General features: G+C 35.7%; 1 protein-coding gene across 1 annotated transcript in view; it reads left to right on the forward strand.

Moving 5' to 3' along the window:
* Positions 1–2,723: 2,723 nt before the first annotated feature.
* Positions 2,724–24,953, forward strand: part of LOC128867031 (atrial natriuretic peptide receptor 1) — a 34,485-nt gene continuing 12,255 nt past the window's right edge. The window contains exons 1-5 of the mRNA XM_054108123.1: positions 2,724–3,144; positions 3,237–3,348; positions 8,996–9,161; positions 13,919–13,993; positions 24,095–24,371. Of these exons, the coding sequence (XP_053964098.1) occupies positions 2,724–3,144; positions 3,237–3,348; positions 8,996–9,161; positions 13,919–13,993; positions 24,095–24,371 (1,051 nt within the window). The remainder of the gene's footprint in view (positions 3,145–3,236; positions 3,349–8,995; positions 9,162–13,918; positions 13,994–24,094; positions 24,372–24,953) is intronic.

The raw sequence follows: 24,953 nt of genomic DNA on the forward strand, positions 1-24,953 counted from the left end.
CTAGTGCCGAATGGTAGGCGATGTGCTTTACCAAAAATACAGGGCTCACATATGTCTCTTACCATCTTCACGTTGACTCCCAGTTCCCTCTTCAGTAGCTCTCTTACGTGCCGCTTGTCCTGATGACCCCACCGCTCGTGGTACAGCTGCAGCGTAGAAGAATCTGCTTCAGCTACGTTGATCCTCTCTTCTTTCTCAGGTATAACTGGTTCAATAGCTGCCTTGTACAAAGTTCCACACACTTCGCGATTTCCGCAAAGCACTGTGCTTCCATTGACCTCTAGCCAACACTTCGTAGCTGTGGAACCGAATTGACTGTCGCTGTTTCTGTCTTGGGCTGCTAAGACTGAAAAAAGATTCTTTGAAATTTTTGGTACAAACCAAACATCTTTCAAAATCATTTTTAATGTTTTTTCCCTTGTAAAAGACAAAATTTCAATGGTTCCTCTTCCGACTGCTTGAAGTGCTTCTTTACCAGCAGCTTTTATGGTACACGGACTCTGAAACTTCTCAAATTCGATGAATAGATCCGGACAATTTGTCACATGCTTCGTGGCTCCATTGTCAATCCACCACTCTGTAGAATTCCTCCCCGTTGCGCCGATATCTTCACTGATGCTAACAAGAGCTACATCCGTATCCAATGCGTTGCTCTGAGGATCGGCTTGTGCCTTATTTTTCGGTGGTCGTCCGTCTGCAATCCACTTTTTACATGTTTTAACCCAGTGTCCTTTTTTCTTACAGTAGTTACAAGTGCTATACTTCTTCTTTTCAAAGGACGTTTTTGCGAGTAGAGCCTCGTCGGTGACTTTTTCAGTTTCTGCAATTTTTCTGAAATTTCTTTCATACATGCACAATTGAGATATTAATTCATCAAAAGTTTTACTTTCATCTTTGGATAGCAACATCCAACTAGATTGAAAATTGTCAAAATCACTCGGCAAAATCTGCAGCGTTTTACAAACTAAAAGCAAATCAGGTAATGCATTCTCGTTTCGAGCCTTCAGCCCAATGTTCAACTCATTCCACAAACTTTTCAACTTTGCGACGTGTGTACTTACATCATCTCCACGCGCCCAGCTAAATGCAAAAAATTCTGTGCAAATCTTGAACAGCTGATCCTTCGACGATGCCTCGAACTGCTGTTTCAATGCTTCCCACGCCTCGTACGCAGATTCCTTGTCCATGATTTTCTCGTATACCGCGTCTGTTACTGAACTTGAAATCATTGATTTTGCATAGCTGTTAGCCTTGCGGTAGAAATCGCACTTCCTTTTGTGCTCCTGCGCATCTTTATCACTAGCTCCTTCCCCCAAAGGTCTTGGCTTAGTTAATGTATTATCGATAGCCTCCAACGCTCCTTCGTGGTAGTCTAGCATATCGCGCATTTTTCTTTTCCATATAGGCCAGTCTGACTCACCAGCTAAGGGCTTTATGTGCTTCGCCAAATCCATTTCTTCGTCAATGCTTAGATTACTTTTCTAGCCACGCCCTGATCACACTCGACTAATCAATTATTAATTGCTCTCGTTTTTACGTACTTGACCCATAACCTGTTGTATTTTACGTTTTTATTGTTAATAACCTTCAAATTCAAACTTGACTGCAATTCAATTCTAGCGTGTGTAATTTATTTCAAGGAATTTTATCGATTACTCCTGTTTTACAATGTTGTATTTCGGAGGCAGAGTTACCAGCGGATTTAACTTGAATTTTAACAATGCTGCCACTTATTACTTTAACACTCTTGAGGGCTTTCTCTCCGGATTTGACAGCAAAACGATTAAAGTCACTGAGTGCTCCTTTCATCGACAGCCTGGGACAGTACTCTAACTGAGTCCCCATCAACTTTCTCCATTGCATAAACAGCTTTGACTGGCTGTAGATAGATATCAGCCTGTTGGAGGTATCAGAAATATCGCTGGAGTTCCGATAAATCAGTAGTCACTTAATTGCCGTGCCACATAAGAACGCAAATTTTGGTTAAAGCAATATTTCTCCCTGGTCTATTTTGCAGATAGGTTGCCTTCGTTCTGCACTAGTTGGGTCAAAGATCAGTTGAAATAAATACAATGGAATTTCTCTTTGCATTAGATATTTTCATAGCCAATTAAAATTTGGTAAAAAAAAGTGTAAGTTTCAGGTAGCTCAAAAATCGTGTTGATTTCTGAGTGTTTGGTTTTTTCTTTGCTGGCGGTCACTACGCGAAAACCCATTCGGCTACGGCGGTATACGAATATTCAAGTATACGAATATTCAAGAGCTAAAAAACAATATTCTACGCAATATCCCCAAAACGATTTGTTTGAGACTCCAAGTCTTGCAAGACTTTTTCACTTTTTTTGGTCCACACTATTAGTTCCATAAATATTTTACATGTTCTGAATACCCTGTATTATGATCTTACGAAAAATATCCAATATTTTTCTAATAAATTTATATGTAAACTATAAAATGCAGAATTCATTGATTGCTACACATAAAATGTAAATCAAAAATTGCAAACTATCATCAACCAAAAAAACCAAAAGACTAAGTGCATAATATTCGCTGTTTTGTCGCCATCAATAATACAAATGCGCCTCACTACCACACACGTACCATTCCTGGCACTATTTCCAGCAGATACAGCCACGTAATTCCACTCAATCAGCAATAATCCTTTGCCACGCTTTCTACGTAACATCCTCTCATCTCCTCATCCCATCAATAGCGCCATCACAATGTGCAGGTTTAACTTTCACACTCTCGCCTCCGCCTTTGTGGCCGCAAGCGCAACTTACCTGATTTTCGCGTTACGCACTTTTGCCTACAACATAGACACTTTGGCACCGGCTATTGCAAAAGCAACCTCCAATGCACCCCTAAGTGCGGCTGTTATCACACATTGGCAACAGCAACAGCACCCAGAAAAAAGAAATGATTCCACTCTGCCAGGCATGTCGATCGGCGCTATGGGCGATCCACAAGTGAATGCCACTATGCTGACGGCGTTGAATTCCAATGTGGTTATCACCTTTGGCCCTGACAGCGGATACGTGTACGAAGACCGGCAAGGTCATGTGGTGAAGCGCGAGAACATCGAATACGATTTGTCTGGTATGCGCGTGTACAATGTGGGTGTGTTGATGGCATCACATTTGGGTAAGTGTAGGAATACTTATGACAAAAACAAATAGTTTTACCTTCGCACATTTATTTATCAATGCAACTGTTCATTTTATACTTCTGCATAGATTCACCTTTTGATTTGGAGCGTTGCGGGCCTGCCGTGGACTTGGCACTGGATGTTATTAATAGGGAATTTTTAGGGCCGCATAAAATTAAATTGCGTAAAGTGCAAGCAAGGTAAGTGCCGTATATGCGTACGTTCATATACGAGTATACTTACATATACTCATATGTTTATAGACTTATGCACAAGATAATGGAATCGCGTTACTCTGACCAATTTTGAATACTTTTGTTTTATTTGTTTAATTTTCATATGATGAAAGGACGATAACTTTTTTTTGTATAGAGAAATGGGCTATACTTTCATGTGAACAAAATTATCAAAAATTCACGAAAATTTGAGCCACTTTAAACTTTATACCCCATGATCTGAAAGTACCAGGAATGTTTAAATAAATCAAAACAGAGTTAAATTTCAGGCAAATTTATTTTATCTCCTTCAAAATATGACCCGTCTGAAGCAACACACATGTGCCAACGTTTAACCTAGTCCTCCATTCACCCCTGGTAGGCCGACGAAGAGATGGCTTTCAGCCTCTTTGATCTCCTCTATCGACTGAAATCTCCTTTCACGGAGTGGTAACTTCAACAAAAAGAAGTCGCACGGGGCCGTATTAGGTGAATACGGTGCTTGTACCATGGTATTTATTTGGTGCTTGGTCAAATAATCCAGCACAAATTGGGTTCGGTGCGATGGCGCGTTATCATCATGCAAAATCCAAGAATTGTTTTCCCACATTTCCGGCCAGCCAGGCAGACACTAATGATCCAATGGCGCTAAAAAGTTACAGATGTGTGTTTTACAGTCCTACCAACATAAGAAAAAAATATGGACCGGTTTCCACTTGCGCGGTTCGTTTAAATTAAACATTCCCGGTACTTTCTGATAATAGGGTATATTAAGATTACACAGGCCGACAAAATTTAACCAACATTCAGACCCAGAAACCAGACTATATATTTCCGAAGGTTTATGATGCGCTGAATCCAAATCTGGCCTCAGAATTGCCCTATTAGTTTGAGTTTTCGAGATATCCTTACCTAAAAGTGCAAAAAACCCCATTTTTGCCCATATTTGAGGTTATGTAGCCTTGCAGATGTTTTCTTTCACCAAAATTAAAGGATGGCATCTTTAAATACAATCCTTCTTTTTTCAAATGGCGTTTTGTTTGCTCAAATATCATTTTTTTTCGCAGAGATATCGCATTTTGAAATTCTCATGTTTCGAAATTTTCCTACACCTGAAAATCGATTAAGATAACATAGACATGATATAGTCGCTTACTAATTTTCTTGGGTTTGAGGGCCTGAAATATATGGATTAATAGTATGTAAATTTGGAGTTTGTGGGAAAGCCTGCTTGCGGTTATGTGGGTTAGCCTGCTCGCGGTATGATAGGGGTGGTTTCTAGGGGTTAGGGCTGTGTGTGACTCGGTACCCAAAGGTTAGATAGTGTAGGGATGTGGTGTGTCAGCACACTTATGGTGTGAGACAAAATTTTAAGAAAAATAAGACTCAATTCAAGAAAATTAGTAATCGAATATATCATGTCTATGTTATCTTAATCGATTTTCAGGTGTAGGAAAATTTCGAAACATGAAAATTTCAAAATGCGATATCTCTGCGAAAAAAAATGATATTTGAGCAAACAAAACGCCATTTGAAAAAAGAAGGATTGTATTTAAAGATGCCATTCTTTAATTTTGGTGAAAGAAAACATCTGCAAGGCTACATAGCCTCAAATATGGGCAAAAATGGGGTTTTTTGCACTTTTAGGTTAGGATATCTCGAAAACTCAAACTAATAAATTAATTTTAGTTATCAATCCGAATTTTGCATGGACAGAGAAGCAGATATTAGTTTAAATTATTTCGGATACTTTTCCTTGTAGACTAGTGTTATTATACTAAAATTTAACGATATAAAACTGCGTACAGATTTTTTGTTGTTGTTAAATTTTCATTAAAAAATTTGCAACATTGTTCAAAATTTGTCGAAATTTTATAAGTTTTGTACAAAATTTGAAATTTGGATTAGTTATAAAACGAATTATATTTTTATAAAAGAACTAAAGAAAATTAAAAAAAAAAAAGAAAAGTAGTCAAAACATTTTTTTGCAAAACAATTTAATTTCACGCACCCTGCTCTTAATTAGCGCTTTGAATTACAAATTAATACTCTGGGAATCTGTGTGCTATGCTACCGCCGTTCAGCGGTGTATATCAGCAGTATCCCTACCATGCAATCAAGGACATACATAAATACAAGGGGAATATAAACGCAGCTAAGCAATTGTTACTCATACGCCCCGTGGCGCAATTCGATGTAAATTATGTACATATTTACTGCCATTTAGTCGAATATTTAAAGCTCAACTGCAATGAGATTTATTTACGTTGCAATTGTTTCTTGTTCTAAATGCAATACTTAATTATTCGTAATTGGTAAATTTATAGCTCGAATTGCGTTTGTACAATAAGTTCACATGCGGCCTTCGTTGGCAAGGCCAAGGTGGAGAGTACCATTAAGTCGAACTTCAGATCAAGTGCCATAATTGGCTATTTAAGAAGACTTCTAATGGATGGAATGGAAAGTGATGATAGCTGAAAAATATGTGAGTGGTGTTTTCAAAGCGTATTCGAAGAAATAAGTTACTTTTTATTTACGGTCATGAGTTTCCATAGGAATCCTATCAGTATGCAAGCTGAAAAAGTTTCCCCGAATGCTGCAATAGGTGTCTCTCCTCATGTAGTAGTTATCTGTGATGCATTGCGGTGTAGTCACTGATATACCAGATATTATCTCTTTTGTTTTTATACTGAAGGGCGGTTTTAAAATGTTGAAAGATTACAAATTGAATGAATAAATAATGCAAGAAGAAATGAGGGAACTAATTATGGAATGTTATTAAAGGCATGTGCCCATCATGGAAACATTTGAAGTATATTATATCGTATGTACATATTATATAAATCATCGTATATCATCATATAAATTTGTACGTGATGGCACGCTTTATGTTCACTTCCGTTGGCGATAAATGATCTCAAATAGCTCCACAAAAAATTTTTAGTGCAGCAGTGTCAAATCAGATGATCTTGGCGACAATTTTCGTTTCGTTCTTTTTCTTAAAGTGATTTATGGATTCACTGGCTGTACGGTATGTACATACCAGTATTCTGCTGAAATTGAAAGCGCTATACAAACCTACAGGTATGTGAAGTGAGATAACAAATGATTGTCGAAATTTATCACATGTTCAAAAACAAAACGTTGCACTCAATATTCAACAAAACAATCCATTATTTTTGCGCAAAATTTTTGCTCAAATCGCTTAAAACTGTTTTATAGTCGATCTTTAGCTCCTGGGCGATGCTGTGACTACTAGCATGCCGGTCAACTTCGATTATTTCTGTGATTTTATCGACATTTTCGACGTTATCGCTATTTTCTTTAACATCAAAAATGCCTGAATGGAATCGACGAAACCAAATTGGACGTAATTAACTATGTCAGTACCGGTACCATAAACACCATTCTCAATTTTAGCGACCTGGCTTTCATTTTCATTTTATAAAAAATAAAAATACTGTAAAATATAACGAATTTTCTCTTTGTTGACTTCTATTGCTAACACCCTGTAACTTAAAAATGATTGGAACAAATAAAAGGCAAAAAGAAATTTTTTAGGGTGAAATGGCAAAACTTTAAATTGTTTGATCGATACTTTACGAAATATCGATCACTACAACTATCTATCGAGAAATTAATGGATATTTTTGCACTATTATGGACATTGTCGCGCATTGACATACACGATTACAAATCTTAGTATCAACTATTAATGACAAAAATAAGAAAAACATCTGACTGAAGGTTTTTCCGAAAATGAAAACAAAAAAATTGCATTTTTTCTGAAAATGATTATTTTACTAAAGGTGCTTTCCATTCCAGTTCAACCGGGCTATTCGGGTTATAATTAAAAAAAAAATCGATTTTGAGCCGAAAAACAAAATTGCCGATAAATCTTGAAAACAAATTTTTTCATTATTTTGACCAGAGAGCAAGAATTTCGTTTGTGCATTACTTGCAATCTAGTAAAACAATAAATTCTGAATATTATTGTAATTTTTTTGACCAGCTGATTTGATTCGTGATTCGTGAAAAGAGACCCGGTTTGCAAAAGAATAAAAAACAGTTCATCAAAATAATTCACCGAGCCACAAGAACATTTAACAATGGCAAAATCCATGAAATAGAGTTCGAATTGTTGAAGCATCCACCGTATTCACCGAATTTGGCCTCCATATGTTTCCAGACCTAAAAAAATGCATGCGTGGAAAGCGTTTTTCATCAAATGATAAGATCATAACAGCCGTGGAAGCATATTTTACAGCTCTTTCAGGTTCTCACTTCAGGGATGAAACACATAAATTGGAATCTCATTGAAACAAGTCTATTATGTTTAAGGAGTCTATAATGAATTATAAAATTGTGTGTTTTAAGTGCATTTTTCTTATCGAACTTCAAAAATTATTGAAAAACCTAGTATATTAGCCCTCCATAATTTATAATGGCAAGCTCTAAAAGTTGAGAGATCAAGTTGGCAAGATCTCTAGTGCAAGCCAACAAAATTTGATCCAATTTCTGAACTAAGAACTAGATTGTATTTATCTTTGAAATATGCACGGTTTTAAATTATATTCAAATTCCCGTTATAAAAAATCACGAAACTCAAGCAAATGTAGGGGAGTATTAAAATAACTTGAAAAAAAATCATCTTTGAAGTGATTAGGAATTCAGCTATACCGAAATCGTAATAATATTCTCTTTCGACGATTTGAACTCATGGACAATTTGAACTCATCGACGATTGTTACACCAAAAGATATCTCACACTCGAACAACATTTCTCTACGTATCAAAATGGATTTAAAAGGAAACCATTTGTAGTTTGCTAAGCTTTTCTGAATTAAAAAAAATGTTTCATAGTATTACATAACCTCAGATATACCTAGAAAGAGTGTTTTTACGCTTTTAAGCCTGAATATCTCAAAAACTTGCTGGATCAATTTTGATTTCATTCGGATTCAGCATGGGGTTAAAAATTTGTGTAGGGCTGTGTAATTCTACAATTTAGTACGTAAGTTAAATTCGGCGAGGTTAGCTAGTCGCTAAAATATAATATTGTATTATTTATATACATATTTATGCACTTAATCACAAAATAATATAAATGTGAAAAGAATGAAACACGCAGTTTGGAAAACTAAATTTACAGAGCTTTTTGCATGAGGTGTGGCCATTACATAACGAGGCTGCATGACTTCCTGAGCTCCTTATTCCCCATCGTTTAGCAAGAGATTTCTAGCTCACTACAACATTTCAGTATTGCACGACCTACCGGAATAAATGGGAGGAAATTTAAATTAAAAGCAAAATCTATAATCTACATTCAAAAACTGTTGAATTTTCACATTGTGAAATAGTAAGCTTCAGCTGATAGAAGAAGACTCTAATAATATATTAGAAGATATGCAACGGGCGCTCTGCAGATAGAGGATGGGTGTCTATAGAGGGTGATAATAAGTGCAGGTGTATGAAATCAAAATAAAATTGTATACAGCATTAGCATCTACATATACACTTGCATAAACTACGAAAATTTGTTTCAATGTAATGTATTTGCAGCAATTGTGTGCACTTAGTTTTTCTTTTTCATCCCAAGTTTATTCATGTGTTAATATTGCTTTTTTCTCAGTTACCCTTCATGTTCTGGAGCGAAGGCACCTGGTTTGGCCGCTGATATGCATTTTAAGGATGATGTCATAGCTTTTATTGGACCCGCCTGTGCATTCGCATTGGAGCCGGTTGCGCGTTTGGCTGCCTATTGGAATTCGCCGATTATTACAGGAATGGGTGACCAGGTGAGATGATGCTCATACCAAAAAAATATACAAATTTTAAAGATGTTAAATATAGATATACTAAAATAGCACGACGTGTGTGTATATTAAATCCTTATTGTTATAGTAAGGCATTTACTCATTCAGGTAAACTCCCAACTGGGATTTATTACAATTCTGAGAAGTATAGTACGAGTATTTACGAAAATACATATATACTTTAAAAAAGATCATTTTCGAACTCACGATTGATAGTTGCACAAGAAATCAATACGAAGAAATTCTTTCTTAAAATTAGACCTATCCTATCAGATTTGGGAGAAAATATTACGCAGCTTCCTCCGAATCACGAACCCACGTTTTACTTAATTCCATACTTGCATAATCGCTTGGAAAAACGCCTTGTGATTTGTGAATATCTTTATGTTAAAGTGCTGTTAATAGATTATTGCTTTCCCTTGATATACCAAAGAAAAATCGGGTTTCAAATAAGTTGTAACAGCGCGAGGAAGAGTTTTTTCACTAAATAAGAAATTACTAGCCAAAGGAAAGCTCGTCTCTATTGCACAAGGGGCGCAAAATTGATCACCCTATCGGAAGATTTATTAATTTCGCAAATGGAGTCGTACGTCAATCGTATTTGACGCTTGTAAACTAGGCAGCTACAGCATACAATCGGACATGGAATGGGGTGCACAAAGATTAAAATAAATATTTCCGTCGCTCAAAATAATATTTGGTGTTTAATAATAAAGTTAATCAAAACCAAAATTGATGATTAATTTTGCGCCACTTTGTGTATTTAGTTACTGGTGAGTGACTCCAAGTGATACTAGTATTTTGCACACAGTCTTCAATTTTTCTGAAAATTAGTTTATTGCAGGCCTGCGTATAATAAGAAGTGAGCGGAAATAATTTTAAAATCTTTTTTTTATAATTTTGAGTTTTATTCAATGTGGAAAATTTTAGTATAGTCAAATATCTTTGGTTATTTTTAACATTTTCATAATGATTTTAGAATAAAATCTACTTTTAAAAAAAAGTAAATATTTGAAAAAAAAATTAAATATTTTTGTTATAATTTTTTGAAAAAATGATTGTATTTTACCATCTGTGATTTCACATTTTTTTTAAGTTTGATAGCTGGATTCCATTAACTTTCGTGTTAAATTCAAAAAAATAGTACATTCCAAAAAAAAGTTGAATTATAAAGGGGTTTCCAATAACATGTGTTATTGGTGAATGGATTGCGCTATCCAGAAATGATTAACGATTTTTTATGGCCGGAATTGGATGGTATTGATCTGGACAACGTTTATTTTCAACGAGAAGGCGCTACGTGCCACACAAGCACGAAACCATTGATCTTTTACGGGAAAAGCTTCCGGACCATGTTATCTCTCGAAGAGGTGATCACAATTGGCCACCGAGATCTTGTGATTTAACAACTTGTGACATTTTTCTTTGGGGCTACGTGAAAGAGAAGGTCTACGCCAACAGCCCAGGGTCGATTCAAGACCTCAAAGATGGATTTCGTGAGGCTATCGAGGACATAGGGTAGCCACTTTGCAATTCGGTTATGGAAAATTTTATGAAAAGGATATTGTCCTGTAAGCGTGGTCGTGGTGGTCATTTGCCCAATGTTATTTTCCTCTATTAACGGCATATCTTCCTCTTTATAATGGAATAAACATCCGATCTTTTATATTAAAAAATAGCATTTTTCTTTGAATATCAAAATAGCATCTCTGTTTGAAAAACCCTATGATTTATCTAGTCATGTTTTATCCTAAAAAATATATATGTATCATGTATAAATTTGTATACTGTTTTGGCAATATTTGTCAAATTCGTTATTTATTACTCTCTCACTGATGCTAAATCACCGGCGTAACTTACACTATTGAGCTGTATATGCAATTGATAAAACTTGATAAGGAATTACATACTTATTCCTTGTGAAAATAACATGAATTGGTCAGAAGATCGAGCTATTTCAATACACCAAACTTTTTCTTCTTTTCTGTATCGCAGATCCAGGCCAATCAGGCCGAATCAACAGATTTCGCATACGTAATACAGACTTGCTTAAATTCAGCCAAATTTAATTTTTCATCGAAAATTATACCTCTCTACTTGAACCCTTCAAATCAGAAAAAAAAGAAGTCTTTAATACCTGACACGCCTTATAGACTTACAGGGTCCGATTGAAAAGTAATAAGCCTTATTTTTTTAAGCAGTTTTATTAAACCTTTTGGCTTATACAACTAATATTCTTTAAAATAGGACCCTTGAGCGTCAATACACCGCTGGTAGCTGTCCTTCCACTGCAGAAAACATTTCGATGGAGTCGAAACGCCTCCCCTTCAGCTTTCTTTTCAGGCGCGGGAACAAGAAGAAGTCCGGAGGGGACAGGTCTGGGCTGTAGGGAGGGTGGGGAAGCACCGGAACCCTTATCTTGGGCAATGCAGAGGTGCAGAGGAAGGCGGTGTGCACCGGCGCATTGTCGTGATGAAAGGTCCAAACAGGTCCTAAGGAGCACTTCTTTGTAAATGCCGCGTTTACAGTGCTTCCTGGAGGTACAAACTGTTTAGCTTTACGCAAAATTTGATCGAGTAACGTTGATCCAACGATCGCTGCATTTTTGCCACTGCAAAATCCAAACACACTTTTAAAACAGCTTTCACGCGCGGAGCGATGTTGACTGCACCGCTGTTGCCAGCGACCTGGGACCGGTTTCTAGTGGAAGGGGAAGGTCCAACGATCATTTTCTCCCACCAACCGATTCGGTTGATCGCTTGGCAGACGCTCCGCGCGAAAAGACTCATTACTTTTCAATCAAATCCTGTACTATGTCAACTTCAGTTGCAGGAACATTTTATGTTTGCAAATTCTAAGTCAAAATGGGTTTAAGTTATTAACATTTTATTTAAACTGGCCACCTAAACAAATGACTAGAAACGGAACAAAAACTTGCCATCACAACAATAAGTGATACAATTTGCATTTCATTGTTAAAAATTATAGGCCTTCGGAAAGCAGACGTGCCATACTTTTCTAAGAAAAGTTTCTATATGATTACTTCTTTCTATTTAAGTATTCAATATAATTTTTCTAATAGAAAGTTTCCCTGAGCTGCCAGTGATTATCGAAATACCCAATTATTTACAGGGTAGAAACTTTCGACGTTCGGAATTATCATATAAAAAAATGAAAAAAAAAGATAATAAATCAACATTTTATATTCGTCGGGAAAAGAAAGTGTCTTTTGTGTTGAATTAATTAAGCACTTTAATAGTGCATAATTCATAGTCAATTAATTTGCTTTAATTTCTATGCCGTAAAATAGTTTACGCATCTCTTGAGTCTGATGACTTAATGAAATAGGTATATTGGATTTAGCTCTTCTTAGTAAGGAAAAAACTTACAAGTATTTAATTAATACCAAAGTTTATTTAACACTAAAAATTATTAGAAAATGAAAATCGTATGGAAGCGTATAACTTTACTATAGAACTAACTCGAGAAACTACAGGGCGTATGAGTAACACAGGCAGCATACAGAACAACGAAGAAAAAAGGAAGTAATATAGCAGCACGGTTGCGTAGCATAAATATAGTGCGATCCGTAATTTTTTTTTTTTTTAAAGTGGAAAAATTACCGTCTAAAGTTTGCTTTGTCGCTGGTTTGGTGAAAATTCGTTGATAAATAATAAAATGTTTTGAAATCGAGTCAGAGCTTTCGAAACTTTTTATATTCACGGTGTTCAATAACTTTAACACAATAATTCATTGACATGTTTTGACAATTTATTTATTTCATTATTTTTTGTGAAAATATTATTCATTCTCCTACAAAAAATCATATAAAAACAAAAACTTTGTGCAAAATGATAGAAAATTATATATTTTAATCATTTAATATTTTAATCTTTACTAAAACTTTGAGTATGCGATTTTATAGGCTATGAATTCTGGTATAATAAAGTGCTAGAAAGAACTGGGTCAAAATTGCGTAAGCGCTTATCACGCCAATCAAGAAAAAGAAGGATTTTTGACAATTTTAGTTCGCTGGCGGTGCTGAGTGTTTCTTTCTATATAAAAAATGCAGAGCATCGTTATTTGAACGAAATGTACTACACTGTCAGCAAAAAATAATAATAATAATCAAAAGCCGAAGCGATTTTTGAGGCGACATTTGAGAAACTTGCATTTTATTACACCGAAATTGAATGGGCTATAAAATTGTAGACTCGAATTTTTTCTAAAAATCTAACTAAAAAGTTTGAAGTTTGTTAGATAATTTTTTATTTTTTTTTATTAATTTGCGCAATGCTTGAAGCTTAGATTTATACAGTTTTTGAACGAGAATGAATTAGCTCAGGTTAAGATAAATGGTTGCCCACGCGAAGGGCTCACTTAGGCAAATAATCAAATTCGGTCATTACGGCTATACAAAGGTAAATGAGAGGGAGAAGAACGAAACAGGAAAAACAAGGAAGAAAGGTATTTGGATTGGCGATTGACGACCAAAGGGTGGCTAATTACATTTGTATGTAGTATACACCGTTTTGAATTTTATGATTCCAGTTCCATTCAGATTTGAATTCTGCGACTTTAGGATCTTCAGGAATCTAGGTATCCCAGAAATCTGTCAATTCTAAAAAAATGTCCTTATAAGTAAAAAAATAGTAATAAATTTATTTAAACAAAAAAAAAAATAATAGACAGCAAATATTTAAATTTTAATACAAAATATTTAATTTCTTCTCATCTAGCCACCTTCTGATGATGAATTAACGGTTACATCTGGTATACTGGGTAAAATTCACAAATGGAAAAACGAAAGTACGGTGAGTTCATCCTATTTATAAGCACAACAATTCGTAATATGGCAATAGAAGTTTGGTTCTACTGATGAAAATTCTTAAAGCTTTAAATAAAGTAGAAAATTAGTAGAAATGCTAACCTTTGATGATTTTAATATTTACTAGTAGACACCCGGCATGTAAAGTGCATACGAAAGAGTAGTGAGCCACACAATAACAAATCAGCGGATATAGAAATTAGAAAACATGCATTTCTCACCTTTTCTTCGATTGCCTATTCTCCCTTAACCTACTTAGTGAAGTTTGGCGCCCAGCGAACACCAGCAATTTCAAAAACGAAAAAAATCTTTGTTTTCAAAATTTCAATAGTAATAGGAAATCATTGATAAATTTAATTCATGTAGAGTGATTGTGAATATTTAAAATTTTTATTGCACGTAAATAGTTTTCAAATCGGTTGAGTCATTTTTGATTTGTTGCAGTTTGAAAATTAACTTTATGATTTTTTAACACAGATCCATGACATGCTTCTTTCATAATTTTGTGCAATTTATGTCCTTTCAGGATAGATCAGCTTCTGAATACAAAAAACCCCGTGCGAATCGGTGCATCTTCTGCACAGTTATTAGCGTACATGTGTACATATTCTGAGACTGTATTTTATGAGATGTAGATATACGTTTTTGAATAATTTGTGGAATATTATAACTTACAGTATTTATGTTATGAATGCCTACAGGCAAAGCGGCAGTCCTTTTTTTAAACAGCGCATCACACATTTTTATACATATGCAATTACAAGTACAAGTACACATATAAATATACTGAAGATTTCATTAATCGCCTTTGATTTTTTTTCACTCTGCTGCCGCGAATTCCCAGTGGTTACTGGAGTGCAGGCACATGCTGGGTTGCCGCTATGTTGGGTAATCTAATGGCAATTGCTGTCATTGTCATGGTCAGTGTCAGTCACCAGCAGTCAGCTAACACCACTACTATTCAAGCAGTAGCTACCAACTAAGAAGGCCACCTACAGCAACTTGGTTGACATTGACATTTTGCAATTTGTTTGAAATAAAGGAAGAAGGGGAGAAGAAAAAAGTGAGTGGGAACTTGTGGCAAAAAAAGGTTGCTTGCCATTTGGGATTTTTTTTTTCGATGTATTTTAAATGAGTAACGGGAAATCGTGAACTTGTATGCGCGCGTGTGATTAAAGAAATCAAAAGAAAAGTGAACCGACCACACGCATCTACTCGTGCATGGGAAGTGTTATTCCATTACCTTAGAAATGTCAACTTCCACTTAAATTACTTAAGTCACTAATAGCCAACTTAAGGCTGTAATTTCCTGTATTTAAAGTGGTTGGGCCGAGGACTTTGGCATTTGTTGGAATTAACTAATTATTTTTATTTCGTAGTCAGACTGAGGCTTTAAGTATTTTTTAATTAATTACTTTTTGCTCCTAGGACAAGCCGTAATTGTGACGAACGCCACATGCTACTTTTTTATAAATAGACACTCACATAAACTTGTCATATCTGCGTGTGTATGAATAAACAAATGTATGTAATACAAAGCGTATTGTACTTGATTTTTTTTTTATTTTCTTATATATATATATGTATATATGGTATTCTAATCGAATCTCAATGGCTTTACAAAAATGGTAGTAAAAATTCTGCAGGTGCATAGAGAAAGCTCAAGCTTAGCAATGTGCTGATGATTGGCACACAATGTGGGATTTTACAGATCAAGGGCAACCTAAATCCATTTTATCGAATTTTATTTTTCATGTGCATTTTTTCCATTGCATATCCATATTGGGATGAACAAAGGAAAGAATAAAATATTAAAATCGCTTTTGCAATTGACGCAAATTTTGGGATTTCCATTTGCGGGCTTTTCCATTTGAAGTTTTCGAAATTTCGTATTTTCTTAAGCCATTACTGACATCGGCCGCCGTAGCCGATTAGGTTGGTGCGCGACTACCATTCGGAATTCAGAGAGAACGTAGGTTCGAATCTCGCTGAAACACCAAAATAAAGAAAAAAAGTTTTTTCTAATAGCGGGAGTCCCACGGCAGGCAAACCTCCGAGTCTATTTCTGCCATGAAAAAACTCCTCATAAAAATATCTGCCGTTCGGAGTCGGCTTGAAACTGTAGGTCTTTCCATTTGTGGAACAACGTCAAGACGCACACCACAAATAGGAGGAGGAGCTCGGTCAAACACCCGGAAAGGGTGTATACGCCAATTATATATGTATACAGGGTGCGCCATCTTTTATGTCGGTATGTAAACGCTGAATAACTTTGTCATTTACCAACCGATCGACTTCAATATACATGTTTCCGATACGTCAATTCAGTACAATTTCAACCGTGGATCGCTTTACACCAAAACAACGCGAAATCGACGCTATAAAACCCGAAATGCTTGACAAGGTGATGACAAACGCAGAAAAAAGATCGCAGTTTGTGATTGCTAATAAAGGTGGTCAATTGATTGATATTGTATTCAAAAAAAGTTTTAATAAATTGTAAATAACCAAACCAAATAAAAATACCTCACTTGTAGAAATCAGTTGTTTTTTTTAAGTTATTCAATGTTTTCGTACCGACATAAAAGATGGCGAACCCTGTATATTTAATATATTACCGAGACATGTTGATGTTGCTGTTGTTGTTGTTGTCTTAATTTTTTTAAGTCAGATCCATTTCGTGAGATCCAGATATAATAGCAATTTTTTATCTCTATGTCCGAGGAAAGTTTTACCGAAAGATCGAAGTTTTGTTCTGGCTGAACTTGGTCATTCGCATAAATAGTGGAAAAGACTTTATTTCACCCCCTCCATCTGACAGCTTCTGCAGATGGAATTGAAAGAAGGTTGAGTCTGGTTGCATGATTTCCTACCTTCCAGTGACCTGTGAGTGTTGCAGTAATACGTGAAATGTTTGAGTGAGAGCATCCTAACAGGTAATTCGTCTTCTGGATGCTGTATGGCGGCCATGTTTTCCTTGTTTTAGTACATGCAGTTAATTGCTTCCATCTTCTTTCGGCTAAACTATAGTAGTGTGACGCAATGGATGTTTTGAAATTTTTAAATAGAATAATAATGAAAAGTTTTTGAAATCTTATAATCGCATCTTGTTACGTTAAACCGGTAAGTTTAGTACTATAAAAGCTTCCACGTCATTATCGTCAGTCATATTTGACTAACTCACTAACATCAAAGAAAAAAAAAACAATTTATTTGTGCTTTTGTAATTTGGAGAGACACACTTGACGGTTTTATATTTTTAAACTGGTTTGCCTCAAGGCACATTGAACAGGTAATAGTAGTGGAGTAAAAACAACAAGAACAATATATTTTAATTTTGCTTTCGATCCCTAGATGTCAAAATCTATGAACAAAAATTAACAGTAACAAATTATTCTAAAATTCTACTTCTTTTATTACCTTAGTATCTGTTCAATATGCCTTGGCTTGACTGATTTCGTCTTTATTTGAAATCGGAATTTTGGAGATAGCGATTTATCTGTTCAAGTTATAACATTAAATCATTATGATGCTCTTTAGTTTTAGGCTTAGTAATTTACTTTCTTGGATACCGGTTATTAAAAATCGAAGTACGAGGTGTGTTCAAAAAGTATCGCGAATTTTGAATTTTCGCAGGTTCGGCCATTTTGAATGTTCAGTTAATTGTTGACAGCTGCTTTGCTTACACGTCTTTCGGCTCGTCTTCGATTTTCCCCTAGTCAAACAGATGGATCAAAGAATCTGTATCAAATTCTGTGTGAAAAACGAAATTAAGTGCGCGGATGCTTTCCGAATGTTGACTGTGTCATACGGGGAAGGTACTTTGGACCAAAGCAACGTTTATCGATAGTACAAAATGTTCTCAGAAGGCCGAGAAGGTGTGAACGACAAAAAGCATGCCGGACGCCCGAGCACTTCAACAACCGACGAAAAAATTGATGATGTGGAGAAAATCGTATTGGCCAATCGTTGAATCTTCGTTAGAGAAGCTGCTGAGGACCTGGACATATCGATTGGCCATTCGTGCAATTCGATTTTTTTCAATGAATTGGGCATGAGACGGGTCGCCGCAAAATTGCAACATTGCTAATGAGATGTTGGACTCTGTCTGCGACGACCCAAATTTGCTCCAGAGGGTCATAACTGGTGACGAACCGTGGGTTTATGGTTATGACGTGGAAACCAAACCTTAATATCTCAGTGGCAGCTGCCGTACGAACCAAGATCGAAAAAAGCGCGCCAAGTTCGGTCGAATGTAAAAGTTTTGCTTACCGTTTTCTCCGATTGCAGGGGCGTTGTGCATCATGAGTTCTTGCCACAGGGTAAAACGGTCAATAAGGAATATTACCTGCAAGTTATACGCAATTTACGCGAAGCAATGCGCCAGAAACGCCCGGATTTGTGGAAGAACAAAAATTGGCTCTTGCATCACGATAACGCCCCTGCTCACCCATCGTTGCTTGTGCGCGACATATGGCCAAAAATAACACACTAATATACCACAGCCACCGTATTCCCCAGATCTGGCCCCCTGTGACTTTTTCTTCTTCCCGAAATTGAAGAGCCCCATGAAAGAACCACGCTACGCTACGATTGACAAGATAAACACTGAAGAGGAGCTGAACAAGATAAAAAAAAAATGATTTTTTGAAGTGCTTCGAAGATTGGAAAAAACGTTGGCACAAGTGCATAATATCTCATGGGGATTACTTTGAAGGGAACAAAGTAGATATTAATGAATAAATAAATAATTTTTGAAAAAGCACAAAATTCGCGATACTTTTTGAACACACCTCGTATACAAACTTTTTCCTGATTGCCTCAGTAGCCGCTTCAACAATTTTCGACGTGCTCAGTAAAGCGCGCGTTTTTCCTTGCGTTAAACGACGCCGATTATATCAGAATATAAGTAATTATATCTTTTGTTAGGTGTTCGGCTGAAATAAGGTGATCCCCTTCAATTTGTCGTGCGCGCCTTCCTGTGGTTCCACAAATGAAGGGACCTACAAATGTATGCCGCCTCCGAACGGCAGATGATTTTTTTTTCATGAGGAGATTTTTGGCACCATTTGCGCGATATATTAGAATGAAAATAATGAGATTTTGATTTGTATTCATCAAGAAAGAGCTGTTTTGTTCATTTACCTACCCAATACAATGTACCACTCGTTGGAAATATAAATTCCTCGCTGGGTCACAATGACATCATTACTAAGTAGGATAATGCTAAACGTTTTTTCTAATAGCGGCCTCCTATTGGCAGGCAATGGAAAACATCCGAGTGTATTTCTGACATTAAAAAGATCGTCATAAAAAACCATTTGCCGTTCGGAGTCGGCTTAAAACTGCAGGCCCGCCCATTTGTGAAACATCATCAAGACCCACGCCACAAAAGGAAGTAGGGCTCAACCAAATACCTAACAAAAGTGCATGCGCCAATAATTATTTTTTTATTTTTTTTTTCAGCGCACATCAAAACCTCGGGCGTTTTACTCAAAGTTGCATTTATATAGTGAACCATTTGCTCTCAGAGAAATAACCACTTTTAGTCACACCTACTGGTGGACTCTTCAAGTAGACTCAGAGTTCACAATCCCACTTTAGTTTGACCCTAAACGAGTGTTTAATTTCTGCCCGATGCTGGAAGTTGGTAGCTGCTTGAAAGACGTCAAATCAGAGTCAAAAACTTTTCTTACATTGGCAGACTTCTATACACGGGATCATCCTTATATTCGAAGCTAATTTTTACGCATAAGCAATAGGTATAGTTTAACTTGCCAGCTCCTATTCATGAAAACTTAATCTCAAGGGCAGAGGTTGAACTCACATGTGAAGTCTTTGAGATCGAGTTAAGCAATTTTTATGCCCACAAAACACACAAATGAAGCATAATTTATCTGAAAATATTTATAGACATACTATATGTACAAACATAGAGAGCTTTTCTGTTAATTAAAAAGCGCAAAACCCTTTAAATATGCACAAACATGTAAATCCTTGTTGAATCTATTCAAAATAATAACATTTCACACATACATACGTATTCGTATATATGGGTGTGCACGTTCGGGCATTGGGCTAGTAGCTTATACTCGTAGCAGAATAAGCTTAATTCAGTTCAGTGCCAGTTATGACAGACAACAGCTGTGAAGCTTAGACTGTCGCAGGAAATAGCCGTCAGCTAGGCAGCGATATCTTGACGAGTGAATTTTTTACGCGCATAAAGTTACTCTTTTTACACACTTTGTATGTATGCGAGTTTACATATTTATGAATGTGTGATATAAAAAATAACACATTAGGGATACGACGCATTTACATATATATACATATGTACATACTTATTTAAGTATGCATAACATTGAGTAAACATCTACTTATGTATATACTTAAACATACGTATGAACAAGCAGTGGCGGCGCAAAAGTTAAGAAGTCTAAAAATCACATTAGAATGCTTGCAGAGCAAAAACAAGAAAAAACAATAATTAACAACAAATATGGATTTTCACAAATTCTACGTATAGACAGATTTTAAGCAGTTATTTACGAGATTTCGATTTTTTTTATTTTATATAAAGTGGCGCAAAATTATTCACCCTATCGGCAGATTTATAATTTTTGCAAATCACTTATATTTGACGCTTGTGAACTAGACAGCTACAGCGTACAACCGGGCAAGCAATGGTGTGCGTAGGGATCGAAATAAAGATTTCCATCACTCATTTTTTTTATTTATTTATTAAAAAAGTTCTTCAAAATCAAAACTGCATGATTAATTTTGCGCTCCCTTGTATAAAAGTGCTGAAAGGATCTGTCTGTGAAGCAAGCAGAAGGTTAATCAAATCTAAATAAAAATTATCCATATTTTGTACCTCAGCTGGAAGGATCTTTTGATGTGCGTACGGTTTCAAAGCTAAACTTTTAGTACAACAAAACCATATAAATTGAAAGTTACAAACTTTGTACAAAATTTAAATAATTTAAAAAAGTTTTAAATATTTTAAGCAGAATTATTATAAAAATTTCAAGTATGCAGTTTTTATATAAAGTGTAGTGTATAAAGTGCAAATTTGAAGTGGTTGAAAAATAGCGTTAATTTTTGACCATTTTTTTTTTGCTGGCAGTACTTTCTCCATATAAAAAAATCTGGTCTTTCGGAACACAAAAACGACGTTATCAATTAATAGAATTATAATTTACAAGACCAGCAAAATTAACCTTGTTTTATATAATTTCTGTTTTAAAATTGGAAAGACGTTACAATATTTCGGAATGTTTTAAAATTATATATTCGCTTAATTACATAAATATAACTAGAACTTTGATGTTATCTAAGATAGGTTTCGGATTAGCTATTTACGGACATTGGGCATAGACCCATCTGAAACGTCTAGAAGCGCCTTATTACGCAGCAGCTAGAAGGAGCATTAGAGCCTTTCCTACTTCTCCCATTTATGCCATCTTAGTGGAAGCTGGTCTACCTACCCTTGTGGAAAGGGTATCAAATAACACGCTGATGTGTATCCCTCGAGTTCTATATTGCAGAAACAAGCTTTTGTTTGAATGCGTTCCTTCATGTCAACACAATACAAGTAAAAATGGCCGAAAATCAACGATTTCAAAAATTTTAAATCAAGCCAAAGAACTGAACATCCTTATATCACCAATTCTCGTAGAAAACCCGTCTCATCCAGAATGGATCGTACCAAGCTATTTAGCCATAAATAATTTAATGCATCATCAAAAAATATTACTGGCCCCGATGAATTCAAACAATTATATAATATCTTGAAACTGTTTCTCCTTTGAAATCAGACTGGGACCTGTTATTTACGGACGGATCTAAAACCGATACCTGTACTTCGTTTGCCGTAACCAACGAAATAGGTACCACTATAACCGTTGGAGTTTTACCAAGTTACTGCTCAATTTTCACAGCCGAAGCTGCTGCGTTACTTGAAGCGGTATACTTCGGTTCCCAAAAAAACCATCAATATATAATATGCAGGACAGCAAATCAACAATCGAGGCTATTCTGAACCCAGTTAATAACTTCCCAGTAATAACAAAAATGCGCAACATGCTCACACAAAAAAAGGTTCAATCAAACTTATGTGGGTCCCGGGTCACAGTGGCCGATAGTAGAGCTAAGGAGGCAACCAAAGAGCCATTGTACATGTTCGAATACACTCTTCCAGAAGATATAAAAAAGTTGGTAAGGCATTCCAATTATGAAAGTTCCCTGAACAAATGGAACCAGTACCAACATCACTACAAATCCTTCAATCTCTCGAGATCGAAAAACCAATACCCGTCAAATTCTTCATGCCGGAATATTAAGACCGTTGTTCGTCTGACAATTGGCCATACAATTTCAACCCACTCGTATTTGCTAAATGGTTTGCCGAAACCCCCGTGCCCGTTTTGTGGATTCAGCGAATTTATCGTATCGCACTTCATGGATATATGTTCAGGAATCCAAAATATTAGATCATCGGTGTTTAGAAATATCAAACTATCAGAACTTCTGAAGCAGACAACGGACTATAATATTAGTATCATAAACCAATTCGTTTCTTGCTGTAAATTAAAAATTTAACTTCATAGGCTTCTAAGTTATCTGGTATATATAGTAGTGGTTACATCCACATTCCCTCGATTGTACTATCTCCATCTTTCTCCAGTGTATGAATAATATATTATAATCTTGCAGCTAGCGTATAATAAACCTAGTTTAATATAATTATTTCCTTTTCTCGTCTTGATATATAGTATTAACCATTTAAAACAATAGCCGAAGGCCTTAGCAGCCAGTGCTTGTTCCTTTTTTTCTTACCTTTAAGTGGAATAATTATTTATAATTATTACTCTTTTCAATAAATAAAAAAATATTCGGTATTTTCGTTATCGCTTTCAACGTCATTAGAAGATTTCAATTTTTTGGATGGATGAACATACTCAGATGTCAGATATAGAGATTTAGATTTCACTGGTAATGCCTTTCAGCGAAACGTAGCCTAAGAAATCAAGAGATAAATCTAAAGAGATGCCATTTTTTGTTATTATATTTTGAAGCCAGTAAACTTTATAACGCTCAGCGCGTTCCCATAAGATGGTTGTGGAAGTCATATCCATTTACTTTCAATCAATTGTTTCCTTTAAGCTCCATAACAGTTGGTGTATATTTGACCGGCTGGACTAGAGTTCTGAAAAGTTGTATACCGAATACATTTGGTTTTGTCTTGAGCCTGTTGTGTGCTTAGTATGCAGTTTTTCCAAAATACCCCTAACTTTTTCCATTTGAATAATTTGCGATGCCAGGTTATTCTTGAGATCCGATGTTTGCCCTCTAAAGCTTTGATAATACGCATAAATGTTTTTGCAGAAAAATACCGAGATTCGAACCTACGTTCTCTTGGAATTCCTAATGGTAGTCACGCACCAACCTATTAGAATACGGCGACCGCCTTGCACTTGTTATACTAAAATTCTGTGTTCTATAAGACTGCATACCCAGAAAAATTGTGTTTAAAAAGATGAAAGTTTTGATGGCGTTTACAAAATTTTGTACGAAGTTTGAAACTTTGCGTTATATAGTTTTTCTTTTACTTTGAACTATGTATATTGTTATGAAAGAATAGTGGCGTTTTTATAACTTTGCAACAGGGTATACAAACGTACCAACAAAGCAAAACAAAAACTCGAAAACCGGCGTTACGTTGGCCGTGAAATTTTAAGTCACCCTACTTTTTGAGTCACACACCTCGTATATAAATGATTATGGAAATATTAGTGCCATTCATATTTGAATAACTTGGCACACAATGTTAATGCTCTTTACCATTTTTCGAGAAACTTTACTACCACCATACCAACATTGACTCCACTCTATATATATGACACATTTTTTCGTTTAAATTTTCAAATAACAAAGTTTTGACAATGCTATATAAAAATGATATAAGATATTAACTGGTATTCAATATATTCAATACAAGACAAAGCATTTGTATATTTTTGCCTGTTTTATTCCTTGCTCAATTCGGAATGAATAATGCGGAAATTTTTTTATCTCCGAATTTCAGGGCATGTTTAAGGATAAAAGCAAGTATCCAACACTTACACGCATGTCATATTGTCAGTGTCGTCTCAAATTGGTTTTCGCGAGTATATTTCGTCAATTCAATTGGAAACATGTTGCGTTGATTATTGACCGCTCGGATCTTTTCTCACTGACCGTTGGCAAGAATCTGGAGTATGGACTGCGGCAAGAAGGTTTGCTTAGTTTTGTACGTGAGCTGAATGGTAATGAACAGGAACCATATGAGAACTATTTGAAGGATGCGAGCATGTATGCAAGAGGTGAGTATGTGTATGAGAGTAAAATAACCAAAAACGAATACATATTCAAGCATAGTTATTTTAATTTAAGCCTTTCTGCGTACGTCTCAAAATGTCGAAGATTAGAAATAGCAAAAAGTTACCGAACGGAAAATTCGCCATCACTTGCAAAAACCGGTTGAAATAGACATATCAGCCGAGTTTGAATACATACACATTTTTTTGTTTTCCAAAAAAAAAAAATAACTTAAATATGCAATACGAGTTTGGGTTCCGATGTCGTGAGAATAAGTAATATTCGTTCTCTAAAACTGGAGGATACTTACAGATTTGCCAAAGAATCTGGAAAATTCTCACGGGACTAACTATCTCTATTTATGGCAACTTGCAAATTAAGGATACAAATAATATTCTCCAGGAGGGCAAAAGGGCATGGGAGAAGAAAATACGTGTGTTACAGCCAGGCTAATTTGGCCGCAAATAGATAAGCGCAGATCAGAAGAGTTGCTTAACCTCTCAAGAGAGAACAGTAGAGCACTTCCTTTGTAACTGTCCAGCCTTAGCTAGGAGTAGAGCAAGGTTATTTGGAAAATATCATTTTGA

Source organism: Anastrepha ludens, chromosome 6 (assembly GCF_028408465.1).
Source record: "Anastrepha ludens isolate Willacy chromosome 6, idAnaLude1.1, whole genome shotgun sequence".
Taxonomy (NCBI): domain Eukaryota; kingdom Metazoa; phylum Arthropoda; class Insecta; order Diptera; family Tephritidae; genus Anastrepha; species Anastrepha ludens.